At 36.8% G+C, this 26,386-nt stretch overlaps 1 protein-coding gene across 1 annotated transcript in view; it reads left to right on the top strand.

The window, feature by feature from the left end:
* Window positions 1–26,386, top strand: part of HCN1 (hyperpolarization activated cyclic nucleotide gated potassium channel 1) — a 204,064-nt gene that overhangs the window by 93,152 nt on the left and 84,526 nt on the right. The window contains exon 3 of the mRNA XM_075019379.1: window positions 12,873–13,034. Coding sequence (XP_074875480.1) covers window positions 12,873–13,034 — 162 coding nt within the window. The remainder of the gene's footprint in view (window positions 1–12,872; window positions 13,035–26,386) is intronic.

The raw sequence follows: 26,386 nt of genomic DNA, 5'->3' as shown, positions 1-26,386 counted from the left end.
AAAGGCAGATAGGCCTTGATAGGCACACAAATAGGAACAGCCCAAAGCATATTTTTTAAATTAATTTCAAGTTTTATGGGGTCACCTAAACCACCATTGTATTGGCTTGGAGTTGGCAATATTGCCACAATGTGGTAGTTGAAATACTAACCTTTTAATGGCAGCCGTTGGATAAAATCACTCTGAAAAAGGATGGACAGAGTTATTTGTTCTAAATCAGAGAACCTTTTCTGGATGCTTTTTGGATGCTATGTTCATGTTCTCTGTGGGAGTGTATGAAAAAAATGAAAAACTAAAGAGGCTATGGCACAGGGACAGGATATAGAAAAATTAGAACATTGGGAATGGATGGACTGAAAATCTGCTGCAGGGATGCTCTGGGGCACAAGAGTAAGAGAAAGCACAGAAACTGGAGAGAAATTCTGGTCTGCTTACTGAAAGTAAATACTTTTCTTCCAGATGCTTAGTAATAGAAGAGCCTACCTTTAAAAATAGGAGTGAGTCAAAATCTCAACACCAGTTTGGAATTGCTTATAATCCACAAAGAGAAAGTAAGGATGCTCTTTTCTTTAAAAAAATGTACATGATACTATAGCAATCTTTTGCTTTAAATGTGAACTACATATAGAAAGCAGAAAAGGAAAACGTCAGGAGGTTAGAGCTGTACAAAATAAGGGCTGGACAGGAACAGACTGATGGAGAAGGAAAGCAGTAGGATGCAGCCTGTATTGTAGAGGAATGCACTCAAACAGCAACAAGAAAAATCTCCATCTTTTAACAGCGATGTAAAGGCAATGGAAGATAAAACTATTAAATATCCCAAAGGAAATGTCCCAAAGTTTTCCTTCTGTTCAAAGAAGAATTAAAAAAAGCAGATGTACATGGGTTAATTCAAAGAAGAGCATGTTTGCTTCAAGTTTGTAGCCTCAAGTTTTACTTCACTATGTGTCCTCTTCATTGGCTGTCATATATGAGTTATGTTGTTGCTCAATAGCCAGTTTGATTCCAGCTGGACAGTGGTGTCAGCTTCAGTGTCAGCACACAGAGAAAGGAGAAACAGGAGACTGGAAAAAGACTGTGTGGGGGCTAGTGTATAGTAAGCCCACTCAGAAGCCAACAAGTGAATGTGGTCTGTTCATAATAAAATGTGAAACGATAGATGTTTTTGCTTGCACTGTTGACAAACGTGAGTATTGCTGTGTTATGCATTATTGCAACACAGCATTGAACCATAGTCTGTGATGTCAAAGAGGTAATGCTAGCACCCACCTGCACTGACTACTGTACTGTAAGAGTGCTTTAATTGCTGGTGTGCTTGTTAACACGTAGGGTCTAGAGATGGGAGTCAGGCAGTAAAAGGCTGCATGAAGTGCTCTTGAGAACAGACAAAATTCTGTCACTTCTGCTTTTTTAGATAATAAGCTGTAAGGAAACAACCTAAATTACTGAGCCTTTAGCAATGTGGTCTGAGAGTAGGATATTGCCTAGAAAAGCTCACTGCTGGTTGCTAAACGTGTAATTAAGGCCCTTTGCAGAACACAGGATGGATTAGCTTTGTGGAGCAACATGCAGTTGATTTTTTTTACATACATTTGCATCCATAGGAAAAGGCTGCAGACAATCCCACAGGCAAAACGCTGCCAGTAAATCAGCGCAAGACTGCAAGGAATTAACGCACAGAAGATTGTTCCTGTTACCAGGTACAGGATGGACTGAGATACTGCTCTGAAGGAGATCTGGCAATAGCATCTAACTAGCAGAAATATTGATGCACTAAACTAAAATACATGAGGAAAGAGGCTTTCCTGGGACAAATAAGGAGATATATTGTCTACCACAATATGAATGGCCAATTGAGAGCACACACAGAAATAGAAGTAATTGTGCAAAAGGTGTTTACTTGTATAGTGTTCAACAACAGATCACTCAAGAATCAGTAGTCTCATAAAATCTGAATGCAATCATAAAATATCAAGCTCAAACCTCTGAAGGTAGACCACAGATGATCACCTGGAGTGACTCCAATGTGAGCAAGAGCTGCAGTAGGGAACCAGAGCTAGCCTTTGCAAAGTGCAACCTGGTGGATATTCAGTACTTAGAAAATGGGGCAAAATATTATGCAGCAAAGTTTAAGTGATTTACAGCTGAAGGGCTATTTGAAAACAAGACATCTTCATCAGATCAGCTAGGAAACAGTAGAAAGCCACTGCTAAGACATCCAGGAAAGTAAAGGCAGAGAAAGTAAAGACTGGGCCATCACCCCTCAGCAGGAATAAACCTAACGCGATGATTGCTAAGATGCGGGCAACCTCCCCAGGAGAGACGGTGTGCCGCGGCCCAGCGAGACACTGGGCAAGGCTGGTTCGGTGAGCAGCTCGCTGTGCAAATGGGCCGGGACGAGGAGCGCGCAGGAGCTCCTCTGTGCGCAGCGGTCAAGCGGCGTGGAACACATTGACCAAATTAACGTGTGGGAGAGTGTGAGGCGAGAGGAGGGGTGTCACGCTGGGGTGGCCAGGGGCTTGGAGCACATCCTGCACTTCTCTTACCAGTGTGCTAGAAAAAGTGCAAGAATGATACAAAAGAAAGCCAAAAAACATGGGGGTGGGAAAGTAGGAATGTTTAATTTAGAGTAAAAAGTAATTACATGGTATTGTTATTTTTCAGTGGAGCTTTATGTGTTCAGATGGTGAACTACAGCTAAGCATTGTGTTTAACGAGGTACTAGTTAAAAAAACCCAATTACTAAATGTAAACTCTTCTTGGAGAGACCATACGATAGTAAGTACTGTGAGTGGTACCATGATTTTACACATTAGGCTTGCTGTGCACTGACAGTTTTCTTTTTCAAAATACCTTAGCGTAGTAAAATAACCATGTTAAAATATAATTAATTAATTAATTAGTTAATATTAATTTATTTGCTAAAAAAGGGGGGAGGGGGAACAGTCCAGGCACAATGTCTCCTTATCAGCTCTTCATCATTATAACTGATAGCATTAAAGCACAAAGTCTAAATAGATCATGTATTGAATCCTGAAAAATTTTACCCATCAGAAGCAAGAGTTATTTAAATAACATTTTGGAAGTAAGCAAAAACCAAAGAATCCAAATAGGACCATAAAAGAACACTTCTTTCTTCTTACTGTAGTTCCTTTTTTCTGATATTACTTGTATGCCTTTTTTAATCTTTTTTTTCAATATCTCACTTTTTCATAGACTATCCTTAGAGATCTGTAGAGATTTTTGAGTATCCAGAACCGTATGCAAATTGTGTTTGTGGGTATGCAAGCATACACTCACCTTTTATAATAATGATAGTCATGTATTTACCAAATGTTGAACACAGTTACTAAAATAAAATAATTTACTGTCTGAAATTTCTGCTCAAGGTAGTTTTATGTAATAAACCAAGTAAACATAATATTTTACAAGAGAGGGTATTGTATTTAAATCTCCAGAGTAATTTCTTTAAACTCGTAATATTTTTATGACTGCATTAAGTTTTTATCAAGCAACTGAATTCTTAATTTCTGCTGGCAATTTTTGAGGCAAATTATTAAGACTACAATTCTGGCGTGTTCTTCCTACCTGCCCAGGCATCAGTTCTTTTTTGGTATTTAACTTTTAAAACCCCAAAAGGGTTTATATGATTTTGAATGACAGTAAAATTTTAACTGTAGACTTCACTTGCACTTTCCAGAAAAAAGTCTTCTATAATGCAATTCAATTAGCCATATAATTTTAAAAATCATTTGTCAATATTGTGAAACATTGACTTAGACCTCAAATCATTTTAATATATATATGTATGTAAATTAGGACAATAATTTATTCACATCTATACTTTTAGATGCTATTTCTTTGATTTTTATGTGCATGTGTGATTCTGAAATATGAGTGACTTTATCATATTTGCTATTACCAAGATTTTCAAAGGAAGAAATGGATTTTCTGTGTTTTGGGCTTTAAGCATCCACCTGATGATGAGTTCTGGCTTTCACACAGTGTTGTGCACTAATCATCTGCCTTGACTTCTACTGATGGTCTTGTTTTTTTTATAAGGATTGGCCTACGAACTCTTCTTTTAGATTACTATAAAAAGCAAAATTTACATTCTAATACAGTATGGAATTTTACATATTTTATTCACAGCTTATATTTCATCTTAACAACCCAAATACATAAACATTAAAATGTAACAATTGTGCCCCATAAAACAACTTTTGGTGGCTTTTTGAAATGAAGGTATCACATGCTATTAAAAGAAAGCATTGTGAATCAGTTTGGTCTCAGAACTTTTATTCCACAGGAAATTTAACATAATGACTTTCATTGTCAATTTCTTGCCCATTATTTCCATGTTTGGAAGTTTAACCTCAACAGCTTTGGTAAGACACCAACTTAAATTCCCCAGGAGAAATATTCCTCATTATTTCAGTTGTTTGCTGTTAGAACATTGTGTTGTTGTATTATACTTAGGACAATTAGTTTGAACCTCAGATATGCAGCAGTGTGGTAGTAGGGGTAGGCTTCGTGTAAAAAGAACTGGTGATTTAATAACATTAATGAACCATCCCCTTAAATCTCAAACTGTTTCTTTTGGGGGTGTAGGATGATGAAAGAGAAAACTTTTCCTTACTCACACACTTTCATTTGCTTCCCAAGCCTTGTTCTGGCTGAGACAAGAGAAGCTCCTTGAAGTATTTTCAGCCTGTCATGACATAATAATCTAGTGAAAAGAAAAAAACCACCAAGATAATTTTTTTACAGAAACAATAGTTTCAGATACAATTTTTTAAACATGCAAACTTTCAAGTTTCTGTGTACATGCAATTTTGTAGTGCTTCTCCTGATCTGATTTCATTTCTTACTCACAGATTTTGGAAGTTGAAGCATGACTACCTTAAAAAAAAAAAAAAGGATGAAGTTTAGGAAAATGCTGAGGTTGAAAGATTGGTTACATGTGTCCTGTTTCTAAAATGTTGATTGTAAAGATATATTGTTCTGGGATATGCCATTACTTTCTATGTATTTATAAATACTTCCTGCAGTGTATCCACTTTGTGTTTATTCATTTTTATTGAATTTCACTGTTGGGTCTGGGAGTCTGTCGTGTCCTGCTGTTTTCAATGGCAAGTGAAGCCATTGGCCTGTTCCTCTCTTTTAAATACATGGCTCAGAGAAAAAGACCAAGCATGCCGGGGGTAGAGTGTGATTATCTCCAAACTTATGCTTTAAAAATGGAAATCAAAAAGGTTCAGGGTTTGTGAGACTTGAGTGATCAATAAAGTTGTAAAATAATTTTATCAGGCATGGCACTTTCTGTGAGGACTTTGGTACTTCTTAAGGTTCTCCCTAAATTGTCTCAGCATTTTTGACATATTTTATGGTAGATTTCTTTACAAATATATGTCTGGTACTTATTGTTTTGGTTCACATTCATTACGGATGAAAACTGCTTGTGTATGTATATGAAAACTGGGGAACATAGGCTTCAAAAGCTGATATTAATTGCTAAAAATGCAGGCAGGTATCTGACTTTATGCCTTTATGTTTGAAATGTTGTAGGCAGTGATACTTTTTAGGATTCATGTTGGTTGCTCTGCTGCCCTTTTCAGCGCTGTGGGAGTCCCTGCCTTGGCCTTTCTGTGGGCAGATGAGTGATGGTGAATAACTTATTTCTTTTCTCTTGTTGCCATCAGAGTACATCTGCACATTAATATGAGAAACAGTTTGTCTCACTCAGCTAGTAAGAAAAATCATAAATAATATTTCAGGCTGTTTAGAGACTGGCTGTATCTTCAAGCTGCCTTCTTTGTAAGATATAAATAATTGTAAAAGATAATAAATGAAATGTTCCTTCTAGCTCAGGCCCACTCACAAAGGTCTCCAGCTTGATTTCAGTGATGCTGTCACTTGAGATACTTGGCCCATCAAGAAGCTTGAGCTGAAGGTCAGGCAATGCTGATGCTTGAAGTAATGCTGAAATGGGAACAGAGTTATACTTCAAGCTGACAAACCCTCAATCTCTGTGCTCATGTGCATACAGTTCAAGTATTTTTTGCCATATGGTCACTCTCAGTTTGGTACTATGACTTAAGGAGAAGAGCTTCAAATAAATTTTGTCTCAGAGGCAGGCTGTTAGCATTGCATGTTTGTGTCTTTCTGACAGCTGTGAACTGTTTTTTGTTTGTTTGTTTTTACTTTGCTTCAGTTAATGAAGATAAAAGCTTAGTCTAATAAGGTACTTTCTGTCATCTATGTAAGTGATGAATGAGACCTTGACCTGTGTAACAGTGAACATTAGCACTGTATTTTTTACTTCAGGATCCTGAGTTTTGTCATTCTTGGCTTGTTTTTTTCACTGTAGAACTAAAGTGACTCTCTATTTAGATGTCCATACACATCACACACATTAATCACAACAGGATAACAAAAAACCACATTTTGGCAGTGAAGTCATGCCCTCTGTGTGAGAGGTAATATGGCATTGGCCAATTTACAGTAGAAAATATATATTGTGGAATTTATATATAGTAAAAAAATTTTGCTTCCTGCTTATATGTGACCTTTCCAAGGCTTACTTCAATCTTCCTTTGGCAAAGTAGTTTTATTAAAGCTTTCAGATTTAACCTGGACATAGTGCGCTGTCACATTTATATGGTGTTGTGCTGTTCTTTTTGCTCCACAGAAGCTGGTTTCCATTTGTACATGCCTTGAATTGGAATAAATGGGACTTCTATTGTAAAACCTAATGTCAGGTTGACTCCATCTAGAAAATAACAATTTTTAAAGGTCACATAAAATAAGCCATTCTCAACTCTTTTTTCTGGATATGTTTGATTAAAAATAGTTTGTTCTGTTTATTAAATCACTGATGTTTTCCCTTCAGGGCCAACTAAAGAAGAAGCAGATCTTTGCATTTCTCATCAGCTTAAGGTCACAAATACAACTAGATTAAATAGTGCTATATACCTTTCCCCGCTACTGAATTATCAATGACGAATTATTTATCATAAAACTAAGCACACACATCAACAGTCAGTTGAGTGCAAAATGTTAACCTGAGGGCATAACCAGGCATTTCAGTCAACGTGTGTTTACACCTACTTGTGCAGATATATTTTCAGTGTAGACAGTAGTAACTTGCAGTTGGCTTTGGTAGGAGTTGGATCAGACCCATAGTATCCCAAGTGATATTTACAAAGAATGTTTTCTGAAATCAATTTGTAGAATATGAAATGGCTAAACAAAAAACCATGATTACATTTCATTGTTTAAAGTAGATTGAGAGATGGATGCTCAAAAAGAAGCATTGTGCTCTCATGCCCTTTTTATGTTTATTTCCTGGGGAGCTTTGTTACAACCACTATCTTAAAAGTGAACATTTAGCTCTAGTAGGAAAATTTGGATCCTGTGGTTTATGATCTCTGTCTAGTTGGTGCTCTGAGGGATAAACATAATAATTCTGGACTGACCCAGAGATTGAACCAAACCCGCCTTGTCATTTTTATAACTGTTATTTTGCCCTGCAGTCTACCTGAAGTTTCAGTATTGCCCTTGGTACAGCTTTAAACACGCTTTCCAGAACCTCCATGCAAGTGTGCAGCTCTTTCTGTCTCCCCACTTGTGGCTATTTAATATTCCAGACTCCACACAGCTCACTTAGTATGAGTGTCATTTCATATTGCCCAAGGCGTGATGCAAATCCTCATACGAAGATTAAACCCAAGCTAGTTTTGTGATACTGAGCACCTTTAATACTTCTGAGGGGTGGAAGAGAAGAGGTGTCTGGATGAACTCAGTGATGTGAGATTTGAATAAATTTTCTAGGAAGTCCTAAGACTTTTTTATTTTATTTTTAATTCAGAATTAAATTCTGATAATTTATATAAATCAATTTTTATATAAACTGAACCTCAAACTGAAATACAAATCACAACTGAACAGATATTACATGACCATTATCAGAAGGCAGAATAGGTAACGTATGCATTCCACGACAACAGTTAGCAGATTTTGTGTTCGTTTAGTTAAACTGTATGGGCACTATTAACTTACTATGACAGCCCTCAAATACTATTAAGCAAGTGGGTTGGCAACACTGCAACAGTTTTTCTGTCTCAGGCTTAGAAATCAGCAGGACCAATTTAAAATATACGCTCCATTATAAATGTGAGGAAGGAATAGTCTTGCTTCCTGCTTCACACATGGGAATAAAAAGAGTCATTATTAAAGTGTGAGTAAAAACTGGGATAAAACATGAACTCTGACTTCTTCGGCAATTTCTTATTCTCTGTGATCAATATTTTGCCAAAATATTAGAAACTGTTAATCTGTGGTTACATTTCAGCCATTGTCAAATGCATTGTCAGCTCTTCAGGAAAAATTCAAGGTTTCCAGGGTATTGAGAAAAGTTTATGAAAATAATATGGGAAGAAATTATGAGTTCTCAGAAGTGAGTTCATAAACTAAATTTATTATTAAATATGATTTGGAAGTATATAGTAACTATGAAAAATGACAGTATTGTAGCCCCCCCCCCCCCCAAACATGATAATAGTAAGAAGTATCATTGAAATTGAAATGAAACTGAGTAGTAAGTAAAAAGGAGAGATATCTACTAAATCTTTCCTATTATGTGAAATAAAAATGTGGAAAGAGTTAGTTCTCAAAGGAATTTTAATTTTTTCTCAGTTGCAGTAATCTCATGTCACTCTAGTAATTTTTTTTTAATGTGTTGTCCAAAATTTGCACCTCTTGCTGGTTAAGCTGAATAATTAGGTATGAAATTAGGAGTCTAAATAAAGTCGCCAGATTTTCAAATGTGTTTGCAGCTGCAATTCCTGCTTATTTGCATGACATTTGCACATGGTAATTGTTTAATGATAAACAAGCGATTTATATTTAACTACCTGAGTAACAGGTTTAGGAGCTGATCTTTAGCTGTGTACAAGCGTGCAAGTGTTTGTATTATTTTTGTTATGAGTATTATCTTGATAAGACATGCATTCAAACAGAGAGATTTGACCACACATCTGTGCTGCAAAATCAAGGTAAATCGATTTGTGGTCTTCCTATATTTCTTCCTTTCCCACCAGAGGACCGGCCAACGGGCAAGCCACCATCTGCTGAAATTAGCCTTCTGTGCTCTAGTTCATCTCTTAACAAACTACATTTCACACATCTCCTAGGAGTTTTAATAAGGATTAGTTCATTAATACAGAAACTGTACTTTGTGCAAAAAGACAATGCTATAAAAATATGACTTCTCTTACTGCTTTTGTTTCAATGTATCACAATCAGTTCCTGAATGGAAGAACACAAAATATTAAACATGCAATATATGACTTGTGTCCACAGGGTAGTTTGGCTATTAGTTTTAAAAAAAACCCCAAAACTGTACAAATGCAAATTTGTCAATATCTGTGCAATGAACAAATGTTGTTCACTTACAATGTATGCTTTGGGTATTTAAATGTTTTTTTCCAACCAAGCACACATTTCCATGACACGTTCCTTTTAGGAGAAAAAACCTCAGCTTTTATTTCTGGACAGAGATTATACAGAGATGTTTAGAAGGTTTTTTCAACATTTGCTTCAGATTTTTCTTATGAAGTTATTGTCTTTAATACAGGGTTATCACAGTTATTAGAATAGGCTGCACAAATATTAGACTATATAAGCAAAAGATGAGCGATAAAAGTATGGTATGGTTGAAATGCTGATACAATGTTACCATGTTAAGCAATCCAGATAATATCCAGAATATGTTTGTGCATTTTTTATAATACTGACCCTGAATGCTAAGCTCCACAGGGGCTATTTCTGGAGTGAAATGTTTCAGAAATGATGGAAGGTTGCAGTGTCATATACAGACTGTTGCAGTCATTTCCTTTGCTGGATTTGGTTTCACATATAATTTTCAATGTTATTGTTCTTGCAGTATGTGACCATTTCCGCAAAGGCAGGCTACTAATGAAGAGGCTTTGAAGAACAGTAGTTACACAGTCATGCCACTGTGACAAGACAGAATAGTCCTTGCAGAGCACAAACCCAACAGCAGACCTCTTTGGTTCAGCGAGGCCCTTTAGTTCCAGCTCACTGCTCCAGCTGTTTGGCTTGAATTTTAGTCTCCCTTTGTAATATCTCTTTCTGTGTCTTGGTTCTACTGGCTCATTTGGGATGCCTTACTGAGCCATCACGCAGTCTCATGGGGTAGGCAGGGAGCAATACACACGTAAAAGCTAGGCAAGATCTCAGAAATGCTGAAATAAATACCTTGGCAAATCTATCCACTGCCTTTTTTTTTAATTCTTTTTTGTCAGTGCCCATTGCCCAATTATATAATTTTAAAATTTGAAATGAGAATGTACCATCACAAAATGCTCTAAAATCTTGGAAATTCTGTGTCAAAGTAGGAGGGTTGCAGACCATGTCTGTAATGTGAATTGATGCCCCAAAATGGGCTCCATCCTAGTGAAAGAGCTGTATAATTTTTATGCAGCTATGATCACAGGATACATGCACAATCTGTCACGGTGCCTGAGCCCATAGTTGCAGAGGCAGGATAAAGATTCAGCAGCCTTGGGTATATGCAAGTGCTGGTTTTTGGACTCTGGAGAGTTTTGGAGAACCCCATCTTCCCCTGTGTATCACATACACCTAGGTGCATGTTTTCAGAAAAGTTCTCTTTCTAAATACAGAAATGAAGATGTTTGTGCTCAGTTTGGCTCTGACTGTCATATTTGTGACCCATTTTTTAAAAAATACTCAGTATCCAATACAGTGAATTATTCTGAAAATCTAGTCTCTTACAGTAAAGCCTAATGGGAAGCTTGCGGAGTTATGAAAACAGCATGGGTGGGACTTTGATTTTTGTCCAGCCATAGTGTAAATTTGTGATGAATTTCTTTTCTGGAGCAGTAGAAAATTCCAGGGAAAGATGTGATCTCTGTGTAAAATATGTATTGTTTCTGTCTGATAATCTGCACTTTTTTGGACAAATATTCTAGGGGAAATCCTGCTTTCTCTGGCAAAACTTCTGCAACTTTTCATGTGATCAGGGATTCATCTGCACTTTGCAGTTGTAGGATAATAACCACATGGATAAAGTGTAACCTGAATGAGTGTTAGTGTTCCAAAGCAGTAGTAATCCTGCTATTTTTTCCAGTTCTTTAAAATAAAATTATTTCACTCAGTTCATATCATGTGATTGAAACTGTAGCTATTGAAATTGCTGTAACGTAAATACATTTCTTAACAAGACGAATGTGTAATGGTGACACTTTTCTGTTTATTTGCATTTACAGTATCTCCTAAATTTCAGTGCCATCGCCTCAATTTTGACAGGAGCTAGATCGTGTTTGGATAAGACATGACATTTTGAATAATGTTACAAGCATCTGTTTCCAATGTGTGTCAAACTGGGATTTGGAATATATTCTCTTAAAATGCCCTAGATTGAAAAAATGTTTTGTACATAAGGTTAATGTCTGAGGTATGTTTCTACTATGCAGGTTTTGCATTTTGGGACTCAAAACGTACACCATCATTTTCAAACAAAACCAAACTCCCACTAACAGAAAATGATGTTGATAAACACTGTAACACACTCTCCATATTTGCACTTGCAGTCATTTACAGTGTGGGTACTTAATTTCTTCTTTTAGTTTAGATATGTGAAAGTTAGGATACAAATGTTCTCTCTTCTTTCATATGTGAATTTCTTTATTTACAAAAAGCTAAATGTCATGTGCCAATATGCCTGTATACCTCTGGCAATCTAATGTTTTCAGCACTAGCCTCTGATTTCTATGTCTATCTGTAAAATTAAATAATATTTTCTACTTAAAATTCCATGAAACACCAGCTGGCCATTTTTCATCTTCTAAATGGAACTCCTGCATAGTGGTAATTATGCATATGAAAATGTCACATATTTATCTTGAGTTGACTGAATTGTGTAATAAGTATTTGTAGTTAGGAAGTGCTTTAAAACCAATATAGCAGAAAAGTGCTAAATAAGTGATTTTCTCCATACTATTTGGCAGCTGACTGTTGCTGTTCATGCTAATTCTGTCCAACAAATTTGCCCTGAAACCTGAAAATGTCTGTGTTGTTTTTAAGAGGATATGTGTGATTTGCTGTAAGACACTTTTCAGATGCAAACTTTTTTTGTCTAAGAATGGAAGAATATATTGAAATCTAAATGGTTATATAAGTTTGATATAAACTTAGCTACTACAGATGTAGTAGCCACTGGATTGTGAGGATTTTAGGAAAACTGCTAATGATTAAGAGCGATGAACTACCTTTTTGTCATTTTGCTTGGTGAACTGGAATGTGCAAATTGGATTAATAGTATAGAAATAGAAGTCCAAAAATATGTAAAATTACTTATATTGTTTCCTCAGATTTTTGTTCTTTTAAGAAGGTAAGAAATGTGAGGGTGAATCTTTTCTGAACAAGTCGTTGAATTTGTATTTCCCACAACTTTGTGAGTATTTAGACACTGGGTTCACAGCCATGTAGTGGTCTCACTACCTTTACCAGGCTTTTTTAATTTATGACGCTTGCTTCAATTGAAAGGAGTTGTAGGCTTCAAGAAAATACTTTAGTTGGTGACTTCTTATCCAAAATATGCATTTTGCAGCAGCTTATATAACACTGGTGTGCAGCCAAGAGTCAGGTGTGTGAGCACAGCTCTCTGCCCAAATTAATGTGCCCAAATTAATGGTCCTTGCTGAGAAATCTCAGCTTTTTTAGAACTTCAGGTTGATACTTCCTTTCCTTTAACTTGCCCAATGAGAATTAAATGGTTTGCATTTCTGATTTGCATCATGTACATCACCTGTAATTTTTGCCCATAGATTTTCCACATGACGTACGATCTGGCCAGTGCTGTGGTGAGAATCTTTAATCTAATCGGAATGATGCTGCTGCTGTGCCACTGGGATGGTTGTCTGCAGTTTTTAGTACCATTACTCCAGGATTTCCCACCAGATTGCTGGGTGTCCCTAAACGGTATGGTTGTAAGTATTGTTCATTTTTCATTGTGCTTTCTAAACATTATTTTTTTAAACAGTTAGCTTCAGACTTAGTTGTAAAAACACATACCTAGTAATACAGTGCTCTGCAATTTACTCAAGGTTACTTTTGGGTTTTGTTGGCTGACTTGTTAATGAACTAAAGTTTGTTTTGTAGCCCTCATCACCAATAAAGTGATATTGATTCATTGTCACTAAATGAGCCAGAAAATGCTTTCAGTTTTAAGGTAATTCTAATTTATTAATGCTCATTCCCTCAAAAAAGCCACCAAAAGAAATTTGGAAACATTCAGTTTACCAGTGCTTTCAACTTAGGCTCTAGTTTCAGTATGCTCCTGAAGATACATTATAGATGTTTGTTTCATCTAATGTTGTCCTCAGTTTGTTTTGTAAATAACTTCTGGGTCATCTCATGATCCCTTTACCAAGTTGTTCCCAACTTGACAGTCAATGTGATTTTTTCTAAGTAAAAAAAGAGAAATAGATTTACTTCTATGATAATTTTGTGTCTTTGTGTTCAAGGATGGAAAGTGGCTGTTCCTTCTTTATAAGGAAGGGTAATGATATTCTGCTTGCTTAGCATGTGCCTTGAAGATCAATGGCTGTGAAAAATTAAGTAGTTTTTATCAAGTCAGATAATGAGGTAATAGACAGAACATTTTCTTAGAAAATACACTGAAAAAGTTGTTGAAATGTACCTATACCAAAAAACCCCAAGAAACTCTCTCATTGGCCACTTACAATTTTAGAATCAGTAAAACAGCACCTTTACTGTAGATGAGCATCTTGCTCAGTCCCACATATTTCTGTTGTAGAAACATAACAGTATTTGTTCCTTTAGGAATGTGATATTGCGCATTACAGTGGGAGCTGGTTGACTAAGATTGTCAGTCATACAGACAAGTATTTGCAGTCATCAAGCAACATCTTTAATGATAAGCAACATGTTTGCTGACACCTCATTGTGCAGCTTTCCTAAAAAAATAGTGACTATCTTGAAAAATGGGATTGCTACAATAAAAGTAGGTCACCAGGATGCTGACTGGCATGTCTTTACATTCTGCTGCATTCTGGGTTTTGCTTTGTAACATCTTCCATTCATGTTTACAAAGGGTACATTTTCTACCAGCTTGTTAAAGATCTGGATGAAAACCATGCTAGTGAGTGACAGGAAGCCTTGGATTACACTTAATTGAAGTATTTAACTTTTAAAGAACATTGAGCTATTAAATTCTCTCTCTTCCATAAGAAGAGCTACATTTAATCTAAGAAGGCTGTGCATGTTGTGCACATGCTCAGGGAGACCCTTCTTTCTCCCTGCCCACACTCAGTTTTTTTTTATGGAAACAATACTCTCTCCTTACTGGCCACATACTCTCGGAAAGATCCTTTTTGAAAGTTGCACCTTTTTTTTTTTTTTTTTTTTTTTTTTTTGTCTGGCAACTGAATTTGTTGCTGTTGAATAGACATTGTGGGGAGATCTGAAAATTGAGCAAGATTATGTTCAAGCATAGGTAGTCTTTTAGTCCTATGGCAAGAGAAAAAGTTGTGGACTGCCAGCCTGGAATCAAGCACATATCTAAGGCCACTGGTGGGGAAACAACCAGACCTTTCTTCTGACCTTGTCATGATGTTACAAGACATTTCCTGATTGCTTTCCAGGCTCTGAAAGTGAATTCTTTAGCACTGAATACAGACAGAGAAGCCATCATGAAGTATCAGTCCTCTGAAATTATAGAGGGAATAGACGGATGATGGTGATGATGATGATGATGGTGATGATGGTTACATGCTTTGCTGGTGTATTCAGAACCTAATCAACTGCTGACTTTGGCATTTGGAAAGGCTTCATGTTCCTCATACTGCAAGAGCTTTAGGAATAGGGGTACCTTACTCGCCCAGTATACGGTAGCATAGAACAATTTAATCTGCTCTGAATTTTAAAACATTTGTTACTGCAATGACTGCACCTGATACTGGGGTTTTGACTCAAATGCTGTTGAGACAGATGTCTGACTAGATAAGAATCTTAAGGCCTTTGTCTGTGAACTGGTAGTGATGGCCATGGCAAAAGGCCAATGTTGTCAGGAAGAGGAGGTCTTTCCCAGCACCAGCTAATGCACCTTTCTGTCAAAGTATTCCCTTCTGCTCAGATTTTAGTCAGAGATTTTAGTAGATTAGTAGGTAAAGATAACTCCTTGCATGTGCACACTTCTGGAGTTTTGTTCAAATTTCTGAGTCAAATAATTCTGAAATACAACTGCTCTAAGAAAGGCAAAATTGCCCCTCTTTGAATTTCAATCTTTTTTAAAGTAGGGGAGTGTTTGTGTGAGCATTTTCTGGGTTTCAACTGTGGCTCCAGGTACATTCTTCAAAATGACATTGTTACAAGGGCTAACCTCAGGCTAATACATCAATTTTGCTTTGAAGTAAAATTTTAACACTTACACGTTGTGATCATTGGCTTGAAGACTTATTCAAGCCAATGTGTGCTCAGCCAGAAGAAGTTAGTTTTCCAACATGCAAGTCTGTTGCAAGCCAGAGCAATTGCTGATAACCTGATGCTAAAGGAAGTAAGGATGCCATAAGGATGACATGCTGTCTCCTCAATAGGCACAGCCTAGCATACTCTTCCAGCACATAGTTCCCTTCTGTCTTGTACATTAGTTGCTTTAGGCTGCAGAGCGCAAGAACAGCTTCTAAAAGCCTTCTCCTGAAAGCTATTTCTTCTGTACGAGCTGATACATGAAAGTATTCAAGTTCCACAGGCATGCTCATTGTTTTACTTCATACTGTTAAGAAACATAACATAGGTTAAATTTAATGTCACAAACAAATGAAACCAAGCTGCATTTTGCTTATTGCCTCTCTGAACAATGCAGCTGAATGCAATTAAAGCAAAACAAATAGGTTGGATTTTTTTTTTTTTGAAAGGATGGTAAAAATGTCATAGTGCATCATGAAGTAGACTATGAAATGAAATGGAAAACCTTCTCTGTAAAAGGGAATAAGATCACTACTGGTTTTAACTGCACAAACCTCCAGCCTAAGTGGTTCAACAAAAATGTGCAGATCATATTGGGATATTATCTTTAATAATAATAATAAACCCATATTGTATCTGTACTCTCAAATTGGCCTTCTTGGCTAGTTCCTAACATTGGCCTTCATGTTGCTATGAAATGAAAGCCAGAGCTGGCATCTTCCTTTAATTTTTCTAAATGTGATCCCACTTGCCCACTTCTGTATCTTTACTGCCATTTGATTCCACTGACTTTATTAATGCTGAGTTACTATTGACAGGCAGGATATTGTGCATTTCCAGAATATCAATGCACTTGTCTTTAAAAATAAGAAAACCAGTAAATACAACATAAAAGTAAGCAGCAGCTCTTTTTTTCTGCTCACTTTAAGTCCTGTTCCAACCAATCCATTACAGACAAAATAACAGTCAATTACTTCTGCGAGGGTGTATGGCTCTCTGATGCCATTCCTATTTTTTTTTTAACACTGGGATTTTAAGTTTCATTCCTAAAAAAGGTCTTTTCTGAAGAAGTTTTACAGACTTTCCTAATGATGCTGTTGCTTGATTTCTCCTTGGCTCAGAAAGCCTATTATCTGCAGCTCCTTGTGTGATTTATCCTCAGCTTTCTGATCTGCGTTGCTTCAGACTAGTATAGTTCCATGATGACTCATAGACCAAATATCTTCGTCAAACGTAGAGTTTGAGCCAATAATTCTTTAGAAAATTAGGAGTAAAACTTGCAGCTGAAACCAAGGAAGGCACAAGAACAGAAAAGCACAGTGGTCCTCTTCTATAGTCAGTCTGTGCAAACTGAGATTCTGCATTTTACGTTCGGTTTCAGCTGCAGTGAATTACAAAAACACTGTGTAAATAAGTCCCAACTGATGAACAGTTATAGCTAGGTCTTATATGGGACAGAGTTTCTAGGCAAATAGAGATTAGAGATGGCATTTTTGCCACTGATGCCATCTGGCCATCTAAGCATGACTGCCTGCAATAAGGCATCCCTTGCAGTAGATGATTAGTTTTTGTTGTATTGGAAGTTTGCTCTGGCTTTTCATATCACCTGTGGCAAAGACTCAAAGGCACTTAGCCCTTGAAGTAACAGTATCTGAAGATGCCCAACCTATATTTTCCTGTCTGTATTTGCAATAATTGGTTATATGGTTAGGAAAACATATGGTCCTTTAAGCAAGGTATTTACCTGGTATTTCCATATTTTTCACATATAATATTCCCTGAGTGAGATAAAAAACTAGCAGAGAAGTATGGAATTTAACTTGAAGGGTCAGTTTTTTAAAAGCCAAAAAGGATTGTAAAGCTTTTGGAAAGGGCTTGCTTTGCTGGCATTTCTCATGACACTCAGTTGATATTTGCTCAGGAAGAACCTTTCAGGTACTCTGGTTTATTTGTTTTGGCTTTTTCTTACTGTCCTTGCAGTTGGATTATTTTGCAGCTCTTGGAGGTTTTAGGTTTTGGATTTGATGAAGTGGATTTTGCATTATATTAACTCCTTTTTGTGTCACATCACTCCCTCTGGGGCAAAGGAAATCAGATGTTAGATTTCAGATCTTCATCTCTGACAGTATCAGCATTGTTAGGAAAAGAATTTGGGAATTTCTGCTGTAGAGTCTGAAAGTCTCTCTCACTATAAAATGAATGACTTGAATGAATACTTGATAGGGAAATTCAGAAATGCAGGAGATGGTGAGTAGTTATTACGCTCTAAGAACTGAGCTAACACATATGTAATACGCACGAAAACTTTAGTAATAACACACAGAACTTTAATTTTAATTCTAAACATTTCTTAGTAATGAACACCATTTTCAGTTACACAATCATATGTTTTTTTCAATAAGATCTCTGCTTTACTGAATGGAGCTAAAGGAATGCATTATAGTCGTTTGATGTTATTCAGCATTGGGTTTTCTCCTTTTTGATAATGCATCAGCTTAACACCTTTTTCCTTAGAGCTGGCCATTAGAGCAGCTAATTTTCTCATGAGATTTTTCTGCATTTGGTCATTATGTGATAATGATCATTTAGAGCTTCACAAATCTTTTTGAGTACCTTTTTATTATATGGCAAGATATTGTAGAGCAGCATTTAAAGCACTAGATTCCTCTGACTTCATTTGCAGTGCTGAGCAATAAATGGTTCTGTAAATCAAACCCCACAGTCTTAAATTGGGTGCTTAGAAAATATGGAACATATGGGAATCATCTGATTACTAGAGACACTGAGGATCTCATGAGGTATACTACTACTCTAACATATTTTATACTCATGTATTTATATTTATGTATGTCTATTTAGTTATAGCAATGCTTCTAGGAACAGATAAAAGATTGAAATTACTTATCAGAGATGGACTGTGATCAAGGTAAGGGGAATTGCCCAACTCAGATAAGTGCTCTATATACAACGCAACTTGAAATATGGTAATACCAATAACAACAATATGTCACTGACATTCTTAGGACTAAAGCACCCATTTTTTGGGAACCTACAGAGATTAATAATATCCCTTCTAGTACGTGCAGCTGTTCAGAATTCAGTTACTGCTCTCTCTTGCACACAGCACTGACCTAGTCACTGATGTCAGTCCATTTCCCCCTGCATCAAGATGATGAAGTAGTGACCTGTTTCAGTGGGTTGGGATCAAGTGTTAGGCCTAAAAATATATTATCTCAGAAGAATATATTAGTGCATGTGATTTGACACCATAACAAACTGCAGAGGAATGTTTTGTAGATGTGCCGTGCTAAATGACAAAGTATGTTTAAGGCAGAGTGAGGTCATGTGTTAACTGCAATACCAAAGTTTTATGCCAAGCTAGTGAGGACCAGAGAAATGGGGTAGCTGAGGACACTGTTGATTTAGCTCAGTGTGTCATGATCAATGAAGAGGAAAACAAACCAAGTTCTCATTTTTACAACAATCGCAGAGGCTTTAGGAAGACCGCATAGGTTTTGGCTTATGCTTTTTTCTGTTTTCTGACAGGTTAGCAGGTCATCTGCTTTTGCAGGGCTAGAAGGGGAAGTAATAATAACTTTTCTTTCCTACCTTCTTGCCTTTGGTGTAACATTTTATACAATTTTGCTGATGTCTCCTGTACTTTTGGACTGCGTATTTTTGACAGAAGATTTCTGATGGGCTTACATAAAAACAGTTATTAGATTTCCTGTATCTCATATTTATTGAAAACATTTCATTACTTACATTTTTCTCTGTGTATTGATTTCTGCCAACATGAAACTGATTCCAAATAATAAGGAAATTCCTTTGATCAAACCCAGCATCTATATGATATGCTTTAAAAGTTATTTCTATCATGGCTGCCTTTTCTTGTCCTAAAAATTGTCTTCATTTGTTCCATACTATTTTCTTACTGTTTCTTTTATGTTTTCTGGTTGAGATTGTATTATTTGTCTCTTTCAAGCCATGAAACACTGGTGCAGATCAGTGTTTTTCTTCTTTCTAAAAATCTGAAATATAGCAGAAACTGTTTTTGATTCTGTGGAAGTCAGGCCTCACTGGTTCCCTAACCTAAACCAATGACAAAGGCATTCATCTTCATGACTTACTACCATTGATGTGTTCTTAGGTTATCATTTTGAGCTCATTGTGTTAATATCATGAGCTAATTGAGATGTAGAACCTTCAAAGTTGAAAAATAAAAGTGCAAAATCATTTACACAGGGCTTTAAAACTTCCTAAAAGTTTAACAGTAGAGAAAGTATTCGTGTTACCCGTGAATATTTGGATTACAACTGAGACAAAAGTGAAAACAGTCCTTCAAAGAAGGTATTCCCAGTTGTAATCCCACAACTCTGCCAACTTTGGAAATTTTTTAGGATTATGAACTATTGTCATGAGCCCTGCTGCCTTACTTTACTCTCACTAAAATACTTTAAACTCAATGTTGTAGTCTTGATATAATTATTTAATGCTGATGGTGATAGTTCTTTCAGTAGATACTGGTGCTCAGTGCTACAGAGAAAGGATCTAAATTAGGACACCCGTGTTTGTAAGTGTTGATTGTAGCACTGTGTTACTGATGTGATAGTAGGTGCTGAAGAGGATGACTTCTGTAATGAATTAGTTGGCTGCCTTGCATGCTTCTGTTTCTTTCAGGTAGAAGGCTGGTCTTCCTTATATCAGATAAGAATAATGAAGCAATTAGAGGAAGCATGCAAAAGCAAATTGATGTACCTAATAGATACTAACTTATTTCCACACTTTTTCTTCGTTATCGTAAGAGCTAGTAGAAAATTATCAAGATCTGGATGCAAGGAGGGACTTGCCCATTTATCATCAAAATTTAATTTCCATGTATCCCCCTCAAGAAATCAACCCAATTCATAAATGCTTATACTGCAGTATATTGTGAAGGGATTTCTGGTAACTGTAAATTACAAAATTATTTATGTAAGCCTTAAACTTGAAAGAATACAAGAAACTTCCCATAATATGTTTAAGTCTAATGTTGTGTTTGATAGACATTCTAGGGAAAAATAACAGACATCATAAAGCATGCCTTAAGCCATTTCTTTAATAAAAAATGTGAACTAAAGCAGAAACATAAGATAGACCTGTCATATTTTAGAACCTTGTATCCCTCATTTGCCTTAAAATGAATATTCAGGAGGAATTATAAGCACCTCATGGCCAAATGCAGCTTCTGTGTTGTAGAAGAGTGTTCCCTTTGTTCTGGGGGAGCTGGATCAGTCTACTTTGCTGTCTTTATAAATTTAACAGTAAGTGTTTATCTGCATGTGGTGGTATTCCAGGTTGAACTGGGATATCAATGTGGAACAATTGTTCTGAAGTAGCTCTCCATGAGTGGCCTTTTCTCCTGTGATTGGAATATCCCAAAACTGAACCCTTGAAATATTTGTGCCAGAGCAGGTTTCCCAGAATAAATTGAGCTTAAGATACATCCAGATGAATACCATTCCTATACAGTTGTTCTTCAGCAAATCTTTCTCTTCTTCATTGCAAACATATATTAATATGCACAGGCTAATTCTTGATCTGTATGCTTTAAGACTGTAAAAAGATAATTGGATTTGCACAAGCTGCATATTATTGCCAAGGGGTCATTATAAACCATATCATAATCAGTTTTTTTCAAAAGCACTGATTTTACTGCTTTTAACTGAGGGGTTTTGCTATATGAAATTTGAACTTCCTACACAAGGCTATTCAGCACCTGACTCATCCTAATATTTAAAGTACATCTGGAGAGAAGTATCTATTGAGATGCAATTAGACATAAAAATTGGCCACCTGAAATTGTGTATTTAGAATGCTTACATTTCACATTAGAATAAATCAAAGCAAGATACTTTGTTCTGGGTAATGTAATTCTGTACTGAGGCACTTTCATACATCAGACACTTGAGACGTTTTTGTTTCCATTGACCTGTGTCCACCAGACCTACATCAGTAGTCTATAGGGTCTGTAATCTAGATTCCCAAAATCCCAGAGAGAGGCAAGAGGGTATTATAACAATGTTTTTTAAATGTGGTTATTTCTGAACTTCTCCTTCCATGGAAATTTTGATATGTCATGTTTTCACTTTAATTCACAATGAAGCTAAAAGCTAAACAAAGAGAATTCCATGTAGAACTGGAAGTCTCAATTTGCATCCAGTTCTGGTTACCAAAACATGAGAAAAGCAGGAAATATATGGCATTACTGTTTTCTTTCATTTGTTTTAATCTACTGATTTTCCTTAATATCTGAACTGGTTTTGGCCATACTTTTTAGACATATAAGCCAGGGATGTACACAACTCATTTGGATTTAGGCTGCACATATTTTGCCTGTTTTAAAAGAGTAGGATAATTTTAATGTTGCTCCCTTCCTGTCCCTTTTCTGCTCTTCCTGCTTTCTGCATGTACACTTATTTGAGCAGACTCAACCTGAAGTAATTCAAATAGAGGTATAAAATTTTCAGAAAATGATGTAATTTAATAGAAATTATGGAAAGGATTTTCTGTAGGAGAGATACAGTAATAGTCCACAAATTTTACATAATCTGAAATGTGCAGCATCTTATTTAACATTATTATTCATAACTAAATTTTGAACAATATCTTCTATGTAATCTGTGTACAAATGTCTATGTATTAACTTGTATGAGCAAGCAGTATGCACTTTCTTATATCAATTACTTAAACATTAAATGCCTCTTAAATATATTTTGGTTTTGTTTTGCTATCTGGATTTTTTATGTCTGTTTCATTTACTGTTTAGAAGATGCTACTGATAATATAAGGAAAAGAACAAAGCCCTGTGGTGAGACTTTCTCTGGTCTGTATATCACTTTTAATAATTTGCAGTGGGTTTTTTTTCTCATGTGGGAGAAATAGCAATCTTAGCATTAAAAAATTGCAGAGTATCTGTTTAAAGAACCTGGTATAAATCATTTACTAATCTATTTAATCTAGCTGTAAAAATAAGAACAGTTTTCCCTAAATTTAAAAAAAACCCCGTTATTGACATTACTGGGGTATTTTTTTCTCTCTTTGTTTTGAATGGCTGGGGTTTATTACAAAAGGTTCATGACAACCTCATATAAATAGGATTGGAGCAGAGAGAGATGCACACTATCAGGTCTAGTTCAAGAACACAATTTTACCTACATTTTGCACTGCTGCTAATACAATGAGAGAGGTGCTTTGAAACAATCTCTTTCAAAATCACTTGTTGGCATTTGAATGAAACAAGAAAATAGTTCCCATATTCTTCACAGATGACTCATGTACCTTTTCTAGTCCATCTCATGTATCATTCTAGTCCACCCAAGATGCCTTAATTTGTAATAAAATAATGAAATTTGTCTTGGATTTCCATAAAATATTTTTGTCCTTTTCTGTATTTTATAGGCAAAAATACATTAGACTGTAGTCACTGTATTTGATCTTTTATATTTGGAAGTGGATGAAGTTAGCTTGCACTTGAGGGTAGCCTAGCAGTTTGACAATAGTACATATAATCAGAAACGGATTATCTATAGATAGGGAGAGACTCTTATGACATTTTCAAACAGCTTTCTGCTTAGAAGTGGTATTTTCAAGCAGAGTCTACTCAGACTGCTGGTTCAGTTTTACAGAGAGTAATTGAGTAGTGGTCAGGAATAAAGGCATGGTATCAGTCATTTGTCACTCTTTGCAATAATATGTAATATCGCTATGCTTATCTCTGATAGTACAAAACCGTTTAAATTTATCTCTCAGGTACAACTAGAAAAGTTATGCCAAATCTAAGCTCAGTTAAATGTTGCTACAACAACATTGACAGAAGAATATTTGAGGGAGTTTTCTATATATTTTAATAGCTTTTTCCAGATGTTCAGAAATAAAGTTTATAGTGCATGCTAAAAATCTTTGGTGGGAGCAAAATACAAATTTAACTGAGATTTGTGTGAAGAGAGGATGCAAGAGCTCACCTTGGAAAGGTGCACTCAAGGGCAATGGGCAGGCATGCTAAAGTGCCAGTAGGTGAGGGCAGATTTGGCTCTGGAATTTTTGGACCTATGCAGATGTGTCTCTATAAGCTCTCATAACCCATACCATTCATCTAAAGGCTGCCTGTCCCTTACTCTCATCTCTGTATATTAAACGCAGATGCAATACAGAATATATAAAATGTGCCTTTACTTTCTTGTTCTAACACTGTTTGTCATGGCTTTAATCTTGCAGCAAGACCTTCCTGCCGCTAGATACTTTTTTGTGCCTAAATGTAGTAGTATAAAAATTACTCTAAAAGAAATTAGTTTATTTCTGAGCTGTATGAATATGCAAGGATGAGGTTCCCTTAGGCTTTTGCAGTCAGTATCTTTACAAAGCAGCTGTTTATGGAAAGAAGGAATATATAAATTCTGACAAGAAGTGCATCCTGGAAATGCCACATGACCTTAGAAATAACAGTTTATTTGCACTGCTCCTAACTGAACGTGTTCTGCAGATCAATAAAATAAGTTAACTCTAAATCAGCTTAGTGGAACTGTGAGGGCAAAACACACACGCACAAAAAATAATGGGGGGAGGAGAAAGAAGAAATGAGGCAGTTTAAATAGGAATATAACATCTGAAGCAGAAGTCTGTTTTTTAAGAAAAAAGTATGAGTCAGTGCACTCATCAGTCTCAACATGATTTGAGGAAACTTAAAGTTGGCATGTGTACAAATAAATAAAAGACTAACAATTTTGAGGGTTTAACAAAGCTTGTTGGTTTTACTCTTTTGCTTTTAAAATCATTCACACTTGATATAAGAAAGTGCTCAGTGCTTGCTCATACAGATAATATGTAGACATCCGTACACAGATGATCTAGAAGATATTATTCAAAATATATTTCTGAATAATAATGTTAAAGACAGAAAAAAATACCATTTAAATTATTCACTTACAGTGCTGACACTGAATGCATAGTCTGAATTAACAACGAAGTATGTATGTGTCATGGTTTAAGACTATCCAGCAACAAAGCACCATGAAGCCCCTTGCTCACTCCTCCCCTCCCAGCCCCAGTCGGATGAGGAGGAGAAAATACAAGGAAAAGCTCATGGGTCAAGACAAGGACAGGGAGGGATCACTCATCAGTTATGGTCACAGGCAAAAACCAGACTCAACTTAGGGAAAAAACATAATTAATTTACTACAAATCACATCAAAACAAGGAAAATGGGAAGTAAAACCAAATCTTAGAACACCTTCCCCCCACCACTCCCCCCACCCACTTTCCTGGATTCAACCCCACTCCCGGTCCTCTCTCCCTCCTCCCCCCGGCAGCGCAGGGGAACAGGGGATGAGGGTTGGGGTCACCTCCCCACACGTTGTCTCTGCAGCTCCTTCCTCCTCAGGGGGAGGACTCCTCACTAGTCCCCTGCTCCAGCGTGGGGTCCCTCCCATGGGAGACAGTCCTCCACAAACTTCTCCAGCATGAGTCCTTCCCACGGGCCGCAGTTCTTCACAAACTGCTTCAGCGTGGGTCCTTTCCATGGGCTGCAGTCCTTCAGGCACAAACGGTTCCAGTGGGACCTCTCCCATGGAGTCACAGCCATCTTTGGGGACATCCCCCTGCTCTGGTGCAGGGTCCTCCAGGGCTGCAGGTGGGCATCTGCTCTCCCGCTCCCCTCCATGGGCTGGGGGGGACAGCCTGCCGTCTCACCACGGGCTGCAGGGGCATCCCCTCCTCCGGCGCACCTCCTCCCCTCCTTCTTCACTGACCTCGGTATCTGCAGAGGGGTTCCTCTCACACCCCAGTCTCCTCTTCCTCTCACACCCCAGTCTCCTGTTCCTCTCACACCCCAGTCTCCTCCCCCGCTGGAGGTTTCCCCTCTCAACTCTGTTCTCCCTGAGGCGCTACCACCGTCACTGGTGGGTTCGGCCTGGGCCAGAGTCGGGTCCGACTTGGAGCCGGGGGAGCTTCCAGCAGCTTCTCACAGGAGACACCCCTGCGGCCCCTGCCCTGCTACCAAAACCCAGCCACACAAACCCATAACAGTAGAGTATCAATGAAAAATTCACCCAAATACAATATAACCCATGTTTCTAATGACTCTCAATTTTATTTTAAAAGTTACTAGAAAAACATGGCATTTTGCTGTTTTGAAGAATGAAAGCCACTTTGATATATGTCCTCTGATGGACTTCCTCCTGTAGAGTGATTTTGTTCCCTTTCACAGGTTTGATTCTAAAGGATGTATCTGAAAAATACTTAAATGTATTTTTTTTTTTTTTGTCAAGAATTGTGGGATCTTTTATGTAAACTTCAGAAGGAAGAAATAGCGATGTGATCTGAAATTAGATTCGATTCAAGACCATTTAAACCTAATTTCAATGAAATGAGAACTTTAGCCTGTAACTTTTTGGTGGGAATTATTAAACTGTTTTTGTTTGTAAGTCAGCTAAAAGTTGTCTGTACCTATGTGCTTGGAGGATGTCGAACATGATTGCAATAAAAATAAATGTTACTTATCACTATTCATACTTAGCACCATACATAATGCTGTGGGTGTCTAGATTTATTAACATAATCAAACATTGACATGGTACTGGTTTCAAGGCAAACTTAACTGAACTTCTTTTAAGTGAATAGTTTGATTACTGTGTTTCAATGGAGCAACTTATAGTAAAAAAGACTTTTATTTTTATTATATTTAACATATAATAGATATGCAGTGGATTATCAGATTTTTATGATCAATCTTGTCATTTAGTAGGTGCTCAGTAAATATGAAGCTTCTAGTCAAGAAAGGTTTCCAACCACTTGCAAGTTAGATAAAACAATTTTG

The sequence above is a fragment of the Buteo buteo genome, chromosome Z (assembly GCF_964188355.1).
Source record: "Buteo buteo chromosome Z, bButBut1.hap1.1, whole genome shotgun sequence".
In the NCBI taxonomy this organism is placed as follows: domain Eukaryota; kingdom Metazoa; phylum Chordata; class Aves; order Accipitriformes; family Accipitridae; genus Buteo; species Buteo buteo.
Note: the sequence above shows the minus strand (reverse complement) of the source record. Positions and strands in the feature narration are given on the sequence as shown.